The sequence below is a fragment of the Vollenhovia emeryi genome, unplaced genomic scaffold, assembly GCF_000949405.1.
Source record: "Vollenhovia emeryi isolate VEMERY1.0 unplaced genomic scaffold, V.emery_V1.0 DF939136.1, whole genome shotgun sequence".
NCBI lineage: Eukaryota > Metazoa > Arthropoda > Insecta > Hymenoptera > Formicidae > Vollenhovia > Vollenhovia emeryi.
Window position 1 is genome coordinate 2,637,386 of NW_011967230.1, and position 13,067 is coordinate 2,650,452.

Genomic DNA, 13,067 nt, shown 5'->3' on the forward strand with positions numbered 1-13,067 from the left:
GATCCAAGCTCTAGTTCCGAGAAATGTATAGCCAATTAACTCGCAGCTATTCCATAAAAGCTGCAAGTTGATTGGCTATACATTTCTCGGAACTAGAACTTGGATCAAGTTCTAGCATCGCGGACACAGGCCTTAAAGGCCGGTTTCACCAACGTCTTAATTTTAATTGTAAAACACTTTAATTTCTTTCAGTTTCATTATTTCGTTAATTCGTTTATTTATTAAACAGAACGCTTGGTTATGTATTTATGTCGAATGCATTGTGCATAAATGCACAAATGCATCGTGCCATGTGTTCAGAAACGGGGCTGAAAATTAAGCATGACATTACCAGTTTAAAGGCCTGCGTCCACGATGCTAGAACTTGGTCCAAGTTCTAGTTTCGAGAAACGCGTGGCCAATCAACTTGCAGCTATTCCACAAAAGCTGCACGTTGATTGGCTACACGTTTCTCGGGACTAGAACTTGGACGAAATTCTAGCATCGTGGACACAGGCCTTAACTGGAGGAGGATACGCGTTCGCGCGGGTCCCGAGCCGGTTCGCGCGCGAGCGGGTTTACGAGCGCGCGGGGGATGCACAAAGTGCGTCTCGCGTGCGCGAGTGGAGACCACGGCCAGCCAAACACGCTCAGGTGCGTCAAAACTCGCGCTGCTGTCCGTCGAGAGGAGCGAGCGAGAGCGGGAGAGGAAGAGAGAGGGGGAATCACGGAGGGTCAGCGAGCGAGCGAGCGAGAAGGATAGAGATAGAGAGAAGTAGAAAAACTCGGACTGTACGTTTCGTCACGTTTCTGAGCCGGAGACCGCGAACCGCGAGCCGTCCGCGGTGGCGAAACGACGGCGGGACGGTCGAGAGGACGATTGGTTCGATAGCTCGATAGGCGAACGGGCTCGAGGACGCCGCGCCGTTGCGCACCGTTGCTGGACCTTACGAAAGTTGCGCGATTCCCTGGCAGTGGAGGAGAAAGAAATCGCAACGTAACTGAATAAGGGTCTAAAGGTTCTGGCGGAAGAGGAAGAGGGAGTGAGAGAGAGAGAGAGAGAGAGCGAGGAGAGAGCGACAAGCGGCGAAGCGAGGAGAGAGCGACAAGCGGCGAAGCGAGGAGAGTGGGAGACGGAGGCAGGGAAGTAAAGAAGAGAGAGCGAGGCTCGCGCGATCGTGGGGTCGTCGACGGGCGCTTTGCACGGAGAGAATCCCGCGGCGAGGGATGGCCTCGGTGGATCGCTATCGCGCAGGCAACCCAACCTAAAAGTAGCGCCGAGCTGTACCTTCGAGGTTATGTGCCGTTGAGCGGAGCTCGCGCGAGACCGAGCGGCCGAGGTGGAGAGAGAAAGAGAGAGAGAGAGATAGAAACACATCGTAAGTCTGCAAACGGGACGCGACGTTCGGTCCGAGGATGCCGTATCGGTAACGCCGCACCGGGGATCGTATCGATCCAGCGACGAGTGTTTCGCGTTTCACGCGACGTGAAAGAGAGGATGCGTCACCTCGCGACGATCAACGGCCGAGTTGTTGCCAAGGTTTCCCGTGAAATCGTTGCCCCTGCTAACGTAGTCGCGCGCGTACGGCGAGAGGGAGAAAAAGAGGAGTCGCTGACGAGATGCCCGGTAACGAGCCGTAAGGCTAGTCCGCACGCGTAGGAGCGCGATCGCACTCGATCCGTCAGTCGCCGAACGATCATGTAATCGCTCGTCGCTGGCGAGAGAGAGAGAGAGAGAGAGAGAGTGAGGCACTTAACGTTTCGACAACGAATTCGCTATTTTTGTATAATTCAAGTTAATTATTCTTAAGTGATGGACAGAGTGATGCGCGGCGATCGCGTCGCGCCGGCTTGCAATTCGATTTTGTGCCGACGATTTGTTCTTAGATACGCTTTCCGCGAGAGACGTGAGTAAACCGTGAGCCGCCGGCGCCAGGGTTGACTTGCACTTAACCGTCGCGCTACCGATATCGTTTAAAGCTTGGGTAAATGTTTACGACAGAGGTTCATGTGAATGGATGATGCTCGGAGGCGATGAACGGCATGGAGAGGCATGGTCATGGACATGGACATTCGCACGCGCACTCGCATCGTCATCGCCATTCCCATGGCAGTTCTCAGAGCACGTCGCAGAACTCGTCGAGCCAGCCGTCCGCGAAGCACGGCCACGGCCACGTGACGCACTCGCAGAAGGACGCAGCCGCGCCACCAGCGACCCCGAAGGCCCAGAGGAACTTCAAGCTGCTGGTCGATCCGTTTTTAGTTAAGGGAGCCACGAAACTCTGCAGATACGATGGCACCGTCCCGGGAGACCCAACGTATCCACAGGTTCAGCCCCGAGATCCCAGGTCGCAATTGACGAGGATCTGGACTCGGCTCGAGCAGCTCGACCTACCTGTACCTAGATTTAAGATCGATTCCAATTACTGCGGCGAGCCACCGCCGCTGGAAGTGACGTTTTGTCACTTGAACGACAATATCGATAAGACGTTCTTGATGAACATGGTTCAGAAATTCGGATCTATAGAAGAGCTTACTATTTATTACCACCCGTTAACCAATAAACATCTAGGCATAGCGAGAGTGGTGTTCGAGTCGACCAAGGCATCCAAGGCGTGTGTGGAAAAGTTGAATAACACATCTGTGATGGGGAAAGTGCTGAGGGTTTTCCTGGATCCCTTCGGGGAAGAGTGCAAAAAGATGTTCGACGAATTGACCGTGGAGAAGAAGCCCGAGAAGAAGGTGGAGAAGGAGGTACCCAAGCCACCGGAGTCTGAGCCGGAGAAACATCAGACGCCGGTGGAGAAACCTGTGCCGGAGGAGAGAGACGACTTTAGGAACACTAAGAAACCTATTCCAAGTATCGAGAAGAGCAGAGAGCCGTACGTGGAAAACTCGAGATACAAATATAGGGACTATCCCACGCCGAGCGGCAGTACGGGTAGTGATTTGGGTTACGGAACAGCGCCCAGTGAACTGAATTATTCTAGTAATTATTCGCAAAATTCCACCCCGGCCACGAACTACGATTTCTACTACAGTAGTTATCATCATCAACCTCCGAGCAGCTACCTGGCCAGCATCCCGCAGAACGTCTCGCAGAATATATCGCAGAATATATCTATTCAGCAGAACTCAAATGTATGGTGGGGCAATAATTCTGGATCGGCGAGCTACTCGACCTCGACTTCTGTCTGGCCGATTCAACAGCACGCGACAAATTTGGACTGCGCCGGTTCTAACGTGACGCCGATTAATAACAAGACTTCCAGCGCGAAAGCGCATCACACTCCTAAAAAGGAGAAGGAGAATCAGAATCAGACTACGGCGAAGAGCGTCACGCCGCGCGACTCCCCCGACGAGACTCGCAAGACGCTAGATTTAGATACTAGAATCGCCATGTTACTAAAGGACAAAGCGGGCGGGATGGCGCCTCCTTTTTTACAATTCGGCAGCGACTCCGAGGACGACAAGAAATCTCAACACGGTGAAAATGAGATGCTGTCCGAGCCCCCCAGCCCCTTTCTATCGCAGGAGATATACAAGCTGTGCTTCGACAAGGTAGTGGAGAGAAATAAAGAACGCAGGAAAGCTCACGAGAACAACACCTGTCAGTTCTCCGTGGACGAGGACTTGGGTAGCGTCATAAGTTCCAGTGAAGACGAGGCGTTGTTAGGTAGCTACAGTCCAGCGCCTGACGATCACGAACCAGAGCCACCTAAGGAACCGCCTCCGCCTCCGCCACCCGACGACGACAGAATGTCTCTGAGTCCTTTGAGTTCGGGAGATGAGAAGATTGAGGAAGTGAGATTATTCAGACACGTGTATATTTAAAATGTAGCATCTATCCCATATGCGCCTATTTCATTCGTGAATCTCTTCTCGACAGGTAATAGCACAGACTGAACCTTCGAATCAACTATACCCCGCAGCTGGTTATCCAGGACACTTGACCCACTACCCCTCTAATGACGTTTACAATTGGCCGCGACCGTCGCAGTATCCTTATCCTTATGGAACGACTTATTTACAGAGCCATTATCAGCCAAACACGACGTCCTTCTCGGCAACAATTGGAAATCATCAAGGGACAAATTATTACTCATCTTTTCAATCTCGGTTACATGCTATGGCGAACTATAGCATCACGAAAGATCCACAGGCAAGATTTTCTTACGTAGACGTGCAAACCTGAACTTAGCATTTTGTCGCGACTTATCTATCGGGGAAATTATTTTAAATATTCGTATTTAGGGACCCACCATCAATGGAGTGTTGAGCAGAGTTGTGAATGAACTGAAGCAAATTCTAAAGAAGGATTTTAATAAGAAGATGATAGAAAATACGGCGTTCAAATTGTTCGAGGTTTGGTGGGATGAAAAGAAATCGGAAAAGAGTCAAACTCAGGGTAGCGGCGACAACATTATTGTCAATAACACGACGAAAGAGGATGTGAAGCCGCAAGGATTGTCGTCGTTGTTGGAGCAAGCGACGCCATTAGGGCTCAATTACGATGGTTTTGGTTTAGGTATCAGAGCTAGTATGCCAAAGATGCCTTCATTCAGGGTAAAGGGCTTTCATGTTCTCCAGCTTTTTTCGATAACACTTATAAACCTTATTTATTTATTTAGTTACTTTTTTGTATCCAGCGCAAGATCAAAGCTCCAAGCCCATTGCCGCAGGATGAGGATAGCCGACAGTCAGGTCACGCTGATGTAGAAACGATCGAAAGCGACAGTGACCTGGATGTACCGCCTGTACAAAAAACGAAGAAACCGATTACTTCTCTTCCGACCGTTTCTTCCTCGTCTACCGCGTCTTCGTCAGTCGAAAGTAGTAGCGAGGAGATTAGTTCCAGTGAATCTTCCGACAGTTCGAATGAAAGTACTGATGAAGAAGCCTTCGAAGATGAGGTGCGTATAGAGGCGCGAATGAACGCCGAGCGATTTAAAAACCTACGACAGTTACGCTAATTAAAAATGAATTCATTTTTAGCAAGACACAGATAGCCGAATGTCCGATCATAGACCTTTGGCGTGTAACAGCGAGGATCCTGACGTACTAATGGAACTCGCGATCCAAAGGTCTCTGGACTGTCCCACGCCAATCGGCAGAGAAACGCCGGTGCCGGATATCAAAATTAAAGATCAAAATTCAACCGAGTTCCCACAGATTGAGGACGGTGACAATCTGGGTGGTTCGTTGGCTTTGCCAATAAAATACGAGAGCGTTAAAGAGGAGGAAAGAATTTCTGAAAAGTTGTCGGTAACGGAAGAAAAACCGTTTGACGCGTGTAGAACTTTGGACAAGGAGATGAAGGATATACCGAGAATTACCGAGGATAAAGGAACGCAGAGCAACTTGAAACTTATAATACCGGTAACGTCGGTAATTGTTAAAGAAGAGATGATACCGGATATACAAAAAATGGAAAATTCGGCCGCAGAAGCTCTGATGACTCTAGCTGGACGAGATAACATTATACGCCATAGGAGTCCTGGTCCTATGCAGCCTAATATTATCAGAGCGCTGCAGACAATGTCAGCGAGATACATCAATGACGAACCTATCCTGAGGGATAACGAGAAGATAGAGATGTTTAGCGAAATTCCTACCACCGACTCGGAGGAGGAGAGCTTAGAAATCAGAAGATTAAGGTCAGTTAAATGGTTTTTTTTTTTAAAGAAGTGTTTGTTACATGATCACTTTCTTTCGTAATAATACCGTAGTGCGTACTACGCAGTAATCAACGATTTGCAGTAATAATATTCTTTACTGAAAATCTTTTCTTCGCCAGTGATTAGTTGAAATAAAACGTAATGAGAAAAATTATTCGACGTATCTGGCAATATTTTATTTAAGGAAATACACAACGTTTTGACCGAGAATTTCGGTCTTTTTCAAGAGAAAAGCGTCTTAATTACATTCTAAAGTCGGACAAGTGCCAACCAGTCAGAATCTGAAGACTATAAAATTATTGTGTAAAAGAAACAGAGTTACAGAATATAAAGGTGAAGAAAATACAAAAAACTTACATGTTTATCAAGAAGCATAAGGAAAAATGAAAATTCGATTTTACGTATAACGTTGATCGCACTAAACTTGGAATACACGGCCGTCTGTTCACACCAACTTTAATTGTATATTTTTCGAATATGTGTATTGGCTTGGATGTTTTGTTCTTTGTCTCTTCTCACTTTTATGTTTTCTGTTGCGGTGGTTTTTTGTAACTTTTATACCGTTAGACAATTTCGATCATCATTGTGACACTGATCGTTGGTGTGAACAGACTGTTTCGTTTATGCCAAGTTTAACGCGAAGAATGTTATACGTAGTGAACGAGTTCTACGTAAAATTTTCGTTTTTTTTTTATGCTACTTGATAAACATGTAAGTTTTTCGTACCTTTTTCACTTTTATATTCTGTGACTCTGTTTCTTTGACATAGAATAATTTTATAGTCTTCAAATTCCGACTGGTTGGCACTTGTCTGACTTTAGAATGTAATTAAGACGCTTTTCACCTGAAAAGGACCGCGGAATTCTCGGTCAAAACGTTGTGTATTTCCTTAAATAAAATATTGCCAGATACGTCGAATAATTTTTCCCATTACGTAATAATATTCTTTATAGGTATCAAGCAGAGACAGAGCTTCGATTGAATGGACAGCGAACACCGAGTTCGCCTGGTTCTCAAGCTTCGCAAGTGTATATGGAGCACTCGTATTCATTGCCACCCACACAACCCGAGCTCGTGGAACCCGTTATCCGTGTACCAGCAGCCTCGATGAAGATGAAGCACCCGAAAATTGTCAAATTAACGAAATCGAAGGACAATACTCACAAAATCGAGAAGCAGAAATCTAAGAAATATACAAAAGTACACAGTGGTCATCAGAACCACGTGGGCGAGAAGGAGAATATCCGAAATGACTATATATATGACAAAATTATTAAGCAGGTTCCAGAGCCGACTGTCACGTACAAAGAACGAGATCTTATGTCGGAAATGGCTATTTTGTACGAGTTTTTAACTAGGGGAATAGACGCGGAGGACGTAGAATACTTGAGAAGAAGTTACGAGGCTTTGTTAGCGGACGATACTCAAGGTTACTGGTTGAATGACACGCATTGGGTCGATCATCCGCCGACAGATGTACCGAGTCCTGCAAAGAAGAGAAAACGAGACGAGCTCCGATTGCACGCAAGTGGAAGCGCTAGAACGGAAGGATATTACAAAGTTGACATCAGAGAGAAGGCTAAACATAAAGTAAGAACTTGTTATATTTTTATACGTGCACCATTTTCTAAAGAAAATTTTAAAGGCGTGCATATGTTCATATCATTTTTAGAATCAGGGATTTTTGTAGGGATATAGCAAATAATTGCCTTTATTCTTGCAGCATCATTATGCTCAAAGTATACAACGTAGCAACGACGTGGAGGACAGTGGCGGTTCTTACATCGGAGGTGACGGTGTGATGAATGGTCCAAAGAATAATTCTAAAGCGTTGACCGGCAAAATGCAAGCGTTGTCACGCGAGGCACGAAGCAATCAACGCCGGTTGTTAACAGCTTTCGGAATTGACACGGACAGTGATCTCCTTAAGTTTAATCAATTAAAGGTAGAGAATACATAATTCAATACCTGTATTAATATCGCTAAAATTCGTACATTCTAACATGAATGTTGTGTTCTAGTTCCGTAAGAAACAGTTGAAATTTGCCAAGTCTGGTATTCACGATTGGGGCTTGTTTGCCATGGAACCAATCGCGGCCGATGAAATGGTTATCGAGTATGTGGGACAAATGGTTAGACCGGTTGTGGCCGATCTACGAGAAGCCCAATATGAAGCCACTGGAATCGGTAGTTCTTACCTCTTCCGCATCGATTTAGATACCATTATCGATGCGACAAAGTGCGGCAATTTGGCGAGGTTCATAAATCACAGTTGCAATGTGAGTCATTTAAGATTATCCGTTTGTTTTGATCTTGATTGGTTGTGCAATATAATAAATACATTCTATATGTGCGAGACAAAAAGAGAATTCTAATATAAATAGAAATTTAATTTGGAAAATTGATGAAAAGTTCAACTTGCAAGAAAAAGTCTAATAGTAATCCTGGAGCGAGGGAGGCAGAGCAATATATATTTCAGTGTATTTATCAAATGTTTATTTCTTTTAGCCAAATTGTTACGCAAAAGTAATCACGATCGAAAGCCAAAAGAAGATCGTAATCTACAGTAAGCAACCGATAGGAGTTAACGAGGAAATAACTTATGATTATAAATTTCCATTGGAGGATGACAAAATCCCTTGCCTTTGTGGAGCTCCTCAATGCCGGGGTACCCTCAACTGAATTGTTCATTCTTTTTCTTGTCTTCTACACTTCATCACACCCTACTCATATTTTTGTAAATATTTCCCCATGTAAACATTTTATAAAAATGCAATGGAAAATGCTAAATTATGTTAAGATGCGTTTCTTCCTACTTTATTACGAGACCCCTCTGATCCGGCGTGCGGACTTCAACAGGTGAGATAAATGTATGAATCATTACCACCGTGTGTTATCTTGCAGCGTCTCCTTTTTGTATTCATCGTCGACCGCTGAACATATTAACCGAACATTTCAAGACATATAATTGGGATTGTATTTAGTGCAATCGTACTTGCAATTATAAGCAATGTAAATATTCTATATGTATCATATACAGAGTGACTTTCAATATTGTATGTCAATGATTTACAGAGTGAACTTACAGTGCAAAATGAGAGAAGAATGTTATACGAACATAGCTTTAGGTTTTATTTTTCAAGTTATAATAAAAATTTAAGAAAATACGTCAGTTACGTTATTTCATCTTGACCAACGTTTAAAGATGTATGTAGTTCTCTTTTTAAGAATATACATGTAATTAAATAATAACATTATTTAATTTTATAAATATTTATTATGTATCACATATATATATATATATAAAACACTTATATCTTTTGCATTATTGTATTCTTTCTGGAATATTACATCGTGTAAAGCTGATAGACGAAAATCCAATTTTGAAAAATTTGTCCAGCGAACACAGAATTTTTCATCGGACAACCAATCTAATCCCACAACCTGCAATTCACATGTAATTTGAGTTTAATGTCGTAAATGTGGATTTGGCTTTACAAGATGGTGCTAAAAATGTGGAGGTGTATATAGGTTATGGCTTTCTGACTTTCTGTGGTTTCCAGGGATTGTTGTTTTAGAGGAGCTTCTCTCTCAACAAAACAGATATACGCAATGTTTCAAGTTGCATTGTGGTCAAAGAGCACGGAAAATAAAGTGAGATTTCGATGAATTACGTCGAACTTTTGTTTGGGGAAACGTTGAAATTTTTAGAACGACAGTGACAGGTGGCGAACTTACTCCGAACAATTTGTCGAGTGTTATGAATACTACGAGAGGCTGTTCAAACTAATTGCGAGCAATCCGTATAAATTGGTATTGATTCGACATTATGGCAGATCGTTTGACACAGTTGCAGGACACCATAAACCAAGTAAGGCAATTTTTCCTGCTGCGATCGCTGATCATCTCGGCGTCTTAATGAGCTTAAAAATAATGTCGGTTTTACGTTAGCAAGCGGAGCACTTCTGCAACAGCGTCGGTATTCTCCAGCAGTATTCTACGCCCAGTAAATTTCCCGGTTTCGATCGCATCGGCACCCCGCAGCCGCATCAATCTCAAGAAGGTTCCCAAACATTTGGATACATGCTGCTAACACGATGCTACGTTCAACGTGCATGTTGATCGCAAGCCGCAGTTTGTTTGTTTTAGATTACGCTGCGTTATTTGCGAATCTCATTGCGAGGTGTGCCAAAGATATAGATACGTTAATAGAGAGCTTGCCGAGCGAAGAGTCGTCGCAAGAGCTGCAGGTGGCCAGTCTCAGCAGACTCGAGCAGGAGAATCAGCAGGCTGGTGAGCAACTGGAGGAGGTAGTGAGACAGGGCGAGGCGCTTCTCCAGCGAATCCAGGCGGCTCTACAGGACATCGCACAAAGTCAGTTAGATATGCAAAATCCTACGTCGACAACTGTGATCAACATGAATCTTAGCAGTTCTAATATAAAACAAGAGAGCCTCAGTTCTATAAACTCTGTGCCTTCAAATAACACACATCAGCTCTCAAATCCCTCACCTAATTCGATAAATCAATGACACATTTACGATTTATTGTAATAGGAACTTATTGTAAAGCATTCTTACAGTCAGTAAAATCAAATCGGTATATCTCAATTTCATGTTTAAAAGGACTACAATTATTACTACAATTTCTAATTGTATGACAAATTTTATTATACAAAAATATCGCTCGAGATGACAATAAATGGAGCATTAGTTTGTCACAATACTTTAATAAAATTACTTGTAATTCTAACAAAGGTTTAAATTCGATAATATATTAAAATTAAAGTTTACAACAATCATGGAAGAAAAAATAGCTTTGTTACTGTAAAGACTAGAAAATATCATTTTAATCAATTTGTATTTATTTAGAACTACTTCTAGTATTTTACAATGTATGTTACTTATGTATAATTATAATGTATAAGCGAAAGGAAGAAAATAAATAATAGGAATTTTTGAAACAGCAATACTTCGAATTTTAACTAATACATTGCCAATTTTTGACATTTGTAATTTTTCCAATTGGAAATTTCTAATTGTAATTACAAATCGTGGAAGAGAAGAAAATTCTTAAATATTTAAAAACTTCTTGGCATTTAAAAAAATTTCTGGAATTTTGTACAGCGCAACCTCCTTGCCGATTACGTTCTCCTGATACCTTGTGAATTTTGCAGAAGTCTGATTTTCGCGACTTGAACATCACGTCAGGTGTGTTTGTTTATCTATTTATTTATAATACGATACTAAATTACATGTGTCTACACACATTGTACAAGATATATTGATCTAAATCTAATCTTTAATCTAAAATATAAAAAAATGTTACGAGTATTGATTCGTAAACCTTATTACAAACTTTTAACATCTCATAACCATACAGTCTACTCGCAAACTCGATGTTTAGGTTACACCAGGTAATTACATTAGTAAGTAAAATTCGAATTATTTCTACTGTTTTGTTATATAAACATACATTTATTTACAATATATATTTACAACGATTTGTAATGTACTAGCTTTACATAGTTTTATAAAAAACATTATAGCTCGACGCGGAAAAATTCAGGAAGTGACGATTGCGGTCGAGCAGATGCGTGTATCGATAAACCGATAAAATGGCCAAGCGGAAAGAGGACTAATTTTGACTTCCATGAAGAAACCGAAGCCGCGATGAACGAGCAGATAAATGTGGAGCTGATGGCATTTTATTATTATTTATCAATGGTAGGCATTATCCCTTTTATCAAATTTAAATACAAGAGACTTTATACAAAGTTGTATGCAACATGGATTTCATTTCTTCAATTACTAAATAATTGTACATAATAATAACTCGTGTCATCCTCTCTCGAATCGTTCCTAGTTTTAACTATTTTTGAAATCACTTTTAAGTATTTGCGATATTTTTTAAGGAATTGTTTTGTTTGCAATTGTCATATATTGCCAAAAGACATGCGTTCTTCGTACAAAATTGAACAATTGTTATCTTATGAAAATTTATTACGCAGGCTGCACACTTTGGTCGTGTGGACGTTGCTCTACCTGGCTGCGAGTCATTCTTCATGCAAATGCATCACGAGGAACATGAGCACGCATCGAAATTTCTTAACTACATACAAATGCGAGGCGGCAAGGTGCATCTATGTGCTATATCGCCGCCAGACAACCAAGATTGGAAATGTCCGTTGCATGCATTCAAAGTAAATCTGCTTTGAACAGTCAAGCTGTTGTAATTTAATAAAATAATTCCAAGCAATGTAATATTTTGAAAAGTACAATACATCTTAAGAATTAATTAATCCTTTCATTATAATAGAAGGTTCACATTTAGCAATAACTGTTCGGACTTCATATTAAGTAATAGAGTTAATTTAACACAGTTAATCAATGTCTTTTGTCCACGTACATTTTCTGCAGACGGCATTACAGCTGGAAATTGAAGTTGGTAGAAAACTGGTGGCGGTGAATACTGTAGCGGAGAAACATGGTGACCTGAATGCGAGTGACTTCATTATCACCGGCTTCATGGAAGATCAGATGAGGAGCGTGAACGAATTGGGGAAATTAACGACCGTGTTGTCAGGCGTTGGAGATCAAGCCCTGGCACGATTTATGTTTGACAAGGATTTACTCGAGAACTACGTCAAACCCGGTTTCAATGTTCTGAAAAATAAATCTCAACAAAGGACGATAGACAAATAGCTGCATATGTCCCCGTATGAAATTATTTTTCATGATATACAATATATTGTTACATCTCTACTGTTTTTTACTACGTTCTTTGTAAAGTCCACCTTTATAAAATTTTCTAATCCAAACTTCATGGGTCAAAATATTATCTTGGGGTCAATTCTGTAGATCAGTTTCACCTTCGCTAAATAACATAACGGTTGACTGCGTCCCCGTAGAGGGGAAAACAAAAAAAAAGATTAATCTCACCATCTCCGATTAATTTAAGAATCGCTCCAGCATCCCCTTAATTTAAATTTCAGGGTTTTATTGAAATTGACCAATCGCATTTCAAAATCATCTTAAGTGTTGTCTTAAGACACCAATACTAGAGCTACTAGATAAAGGGGAGCTGACTCGTCCGCCATCTTGGAGCCCAAACGTTTGACTTTAACAAATGCATTTCGGCACAAGATATGAATTTCTTGTTCTAAATTTATTGTTAATAAAATCCAAATTACGTTTTTGTTTTTGGAAAGCTATATTTTTAATTAATTATTAAAGCTATATTATTAATTTAATTTGTAAATAAATAAAATATAGCTTTCCAAAAACAAAGACGTAATTTGAATTTTATTAACAATTAATTTAGAACAAGAAATTCATATCTTGTGCCGAAATGCATTTGTTAAAGTCAAACGTTTGGGCTCCAAGATGGCGGACGAGTCAGCTCCCCTTT

General features: G+C 41.7%; 3 protein-coding genes across 5 annotated transcripts; all 3 read left to right on the forward strand.

Moving 5' to 3' along the window:
* The first annotated feature begins 581 nt into the window (after nucleotides 1–581).
* On the forward strand, nucleotides 582–8,823 carry LOC105567661 (histone-lysine N-methyltransferase SETD1B-A). Of its 2 annotated transcripts, XM_012022713.1 has the most exons (10): nucleotides 582–1,358; nucleotides 1,982–3,783; nucleotides 3,869–4,141; nucleotides 4,234–4,545; nucleotides 4,629–4,892; nucleotides 4,975–5,636; nucleotides 6,611–7,247; nucleotides 7,381–7,602; nucleotides 7,679–7,936; nucleotides 8,166–8,823. In XM_012022713.1, the coding sequence occupies exons 2-10, from the start codon at nucleotides 2,014–2,016 to the stop codon at nucleotides 8,337–8,339; spliced, it is 4,572 nt and encodes a 1,523-aa protein (XP_011878103.1). In that variant the 5' UTR covers nucleotides 582–1,358; nucleotides 1,982–2,013; the 3' UTR covers nucleotides 8,340–8,823. The 2 variants fall into 2 exon arrangements, with proteins under 2 accessions (XP_011878103.1, XP_011878102.1); XM_012022712.1 differs by having other exon boundaries at nucleotides 582–3,783.
* A 310-nt stretch (nucleotides 8,824–9,133) lies between these two features.
* On the forward strand, nucleotides 9,134–10,859 carry LOC105567663 (mediator of RNA polymerase II transcription subunit 21). 2 transcript variants are annotated; one of them, XM_012022716.1, is made up of 4 exons: nucleotides 9,134–9,528; nucleotides 9,609–9,720; nucleotides 9,807–10,031; nucleotides 10,784–10,859. In XM_012022716.1, the coding sequence occupies exons 1-4, from the start codon at nucleotides 9,487–9,489 to the stop codon at nucleotides 10,822–10,824; spliced, it is 420 nt and encodes a 139-aa protein (XP_011878106.1). In that variant the 5' UTR covers nucleotides 9,134–9,486; the 3' UTR covers nucleotides 10,825–10,859. The 2 variants fall into 2 exon arrangements, with proteins under 2 accessions (XP_011878106.1, XP_011878105.1); XM_012022715.1 differs by lacking the exon at nucleotides 10,784–10,859 and having other exon boundaries at nucleotides 9,136–9,528; nucleotides 9,807–10,626.
* A 99-nt stretch (nucleotides 10,860–10,958) lies between these two features.
* On the forward strand, nucleotides 10,959–12,477 carry LOC105567662 (ferritin, heavy subunit-like). The gene is made up of 4 exons (XM_012022714.1): nucleotides 10,959–11,073; nucleotides 11,206–11,383; nucleotides 11,668–11,859; nucleotides 12,077–12,477. Exons 1-4 carry the CDS (start codon nucleotides 10,979–10,981, stop codon nucleotides 12,359–12,361), a joined length of 750 nt encoding a protein of 249 aa, XP_011878104.1. The 5' UTR covers nucleotides 10,959–10,978; the 3' UTR covers nucleotides 12,362–12,477.
* Nucleotides 12,478–13,067: the final 590 nt, after the last annotated feature.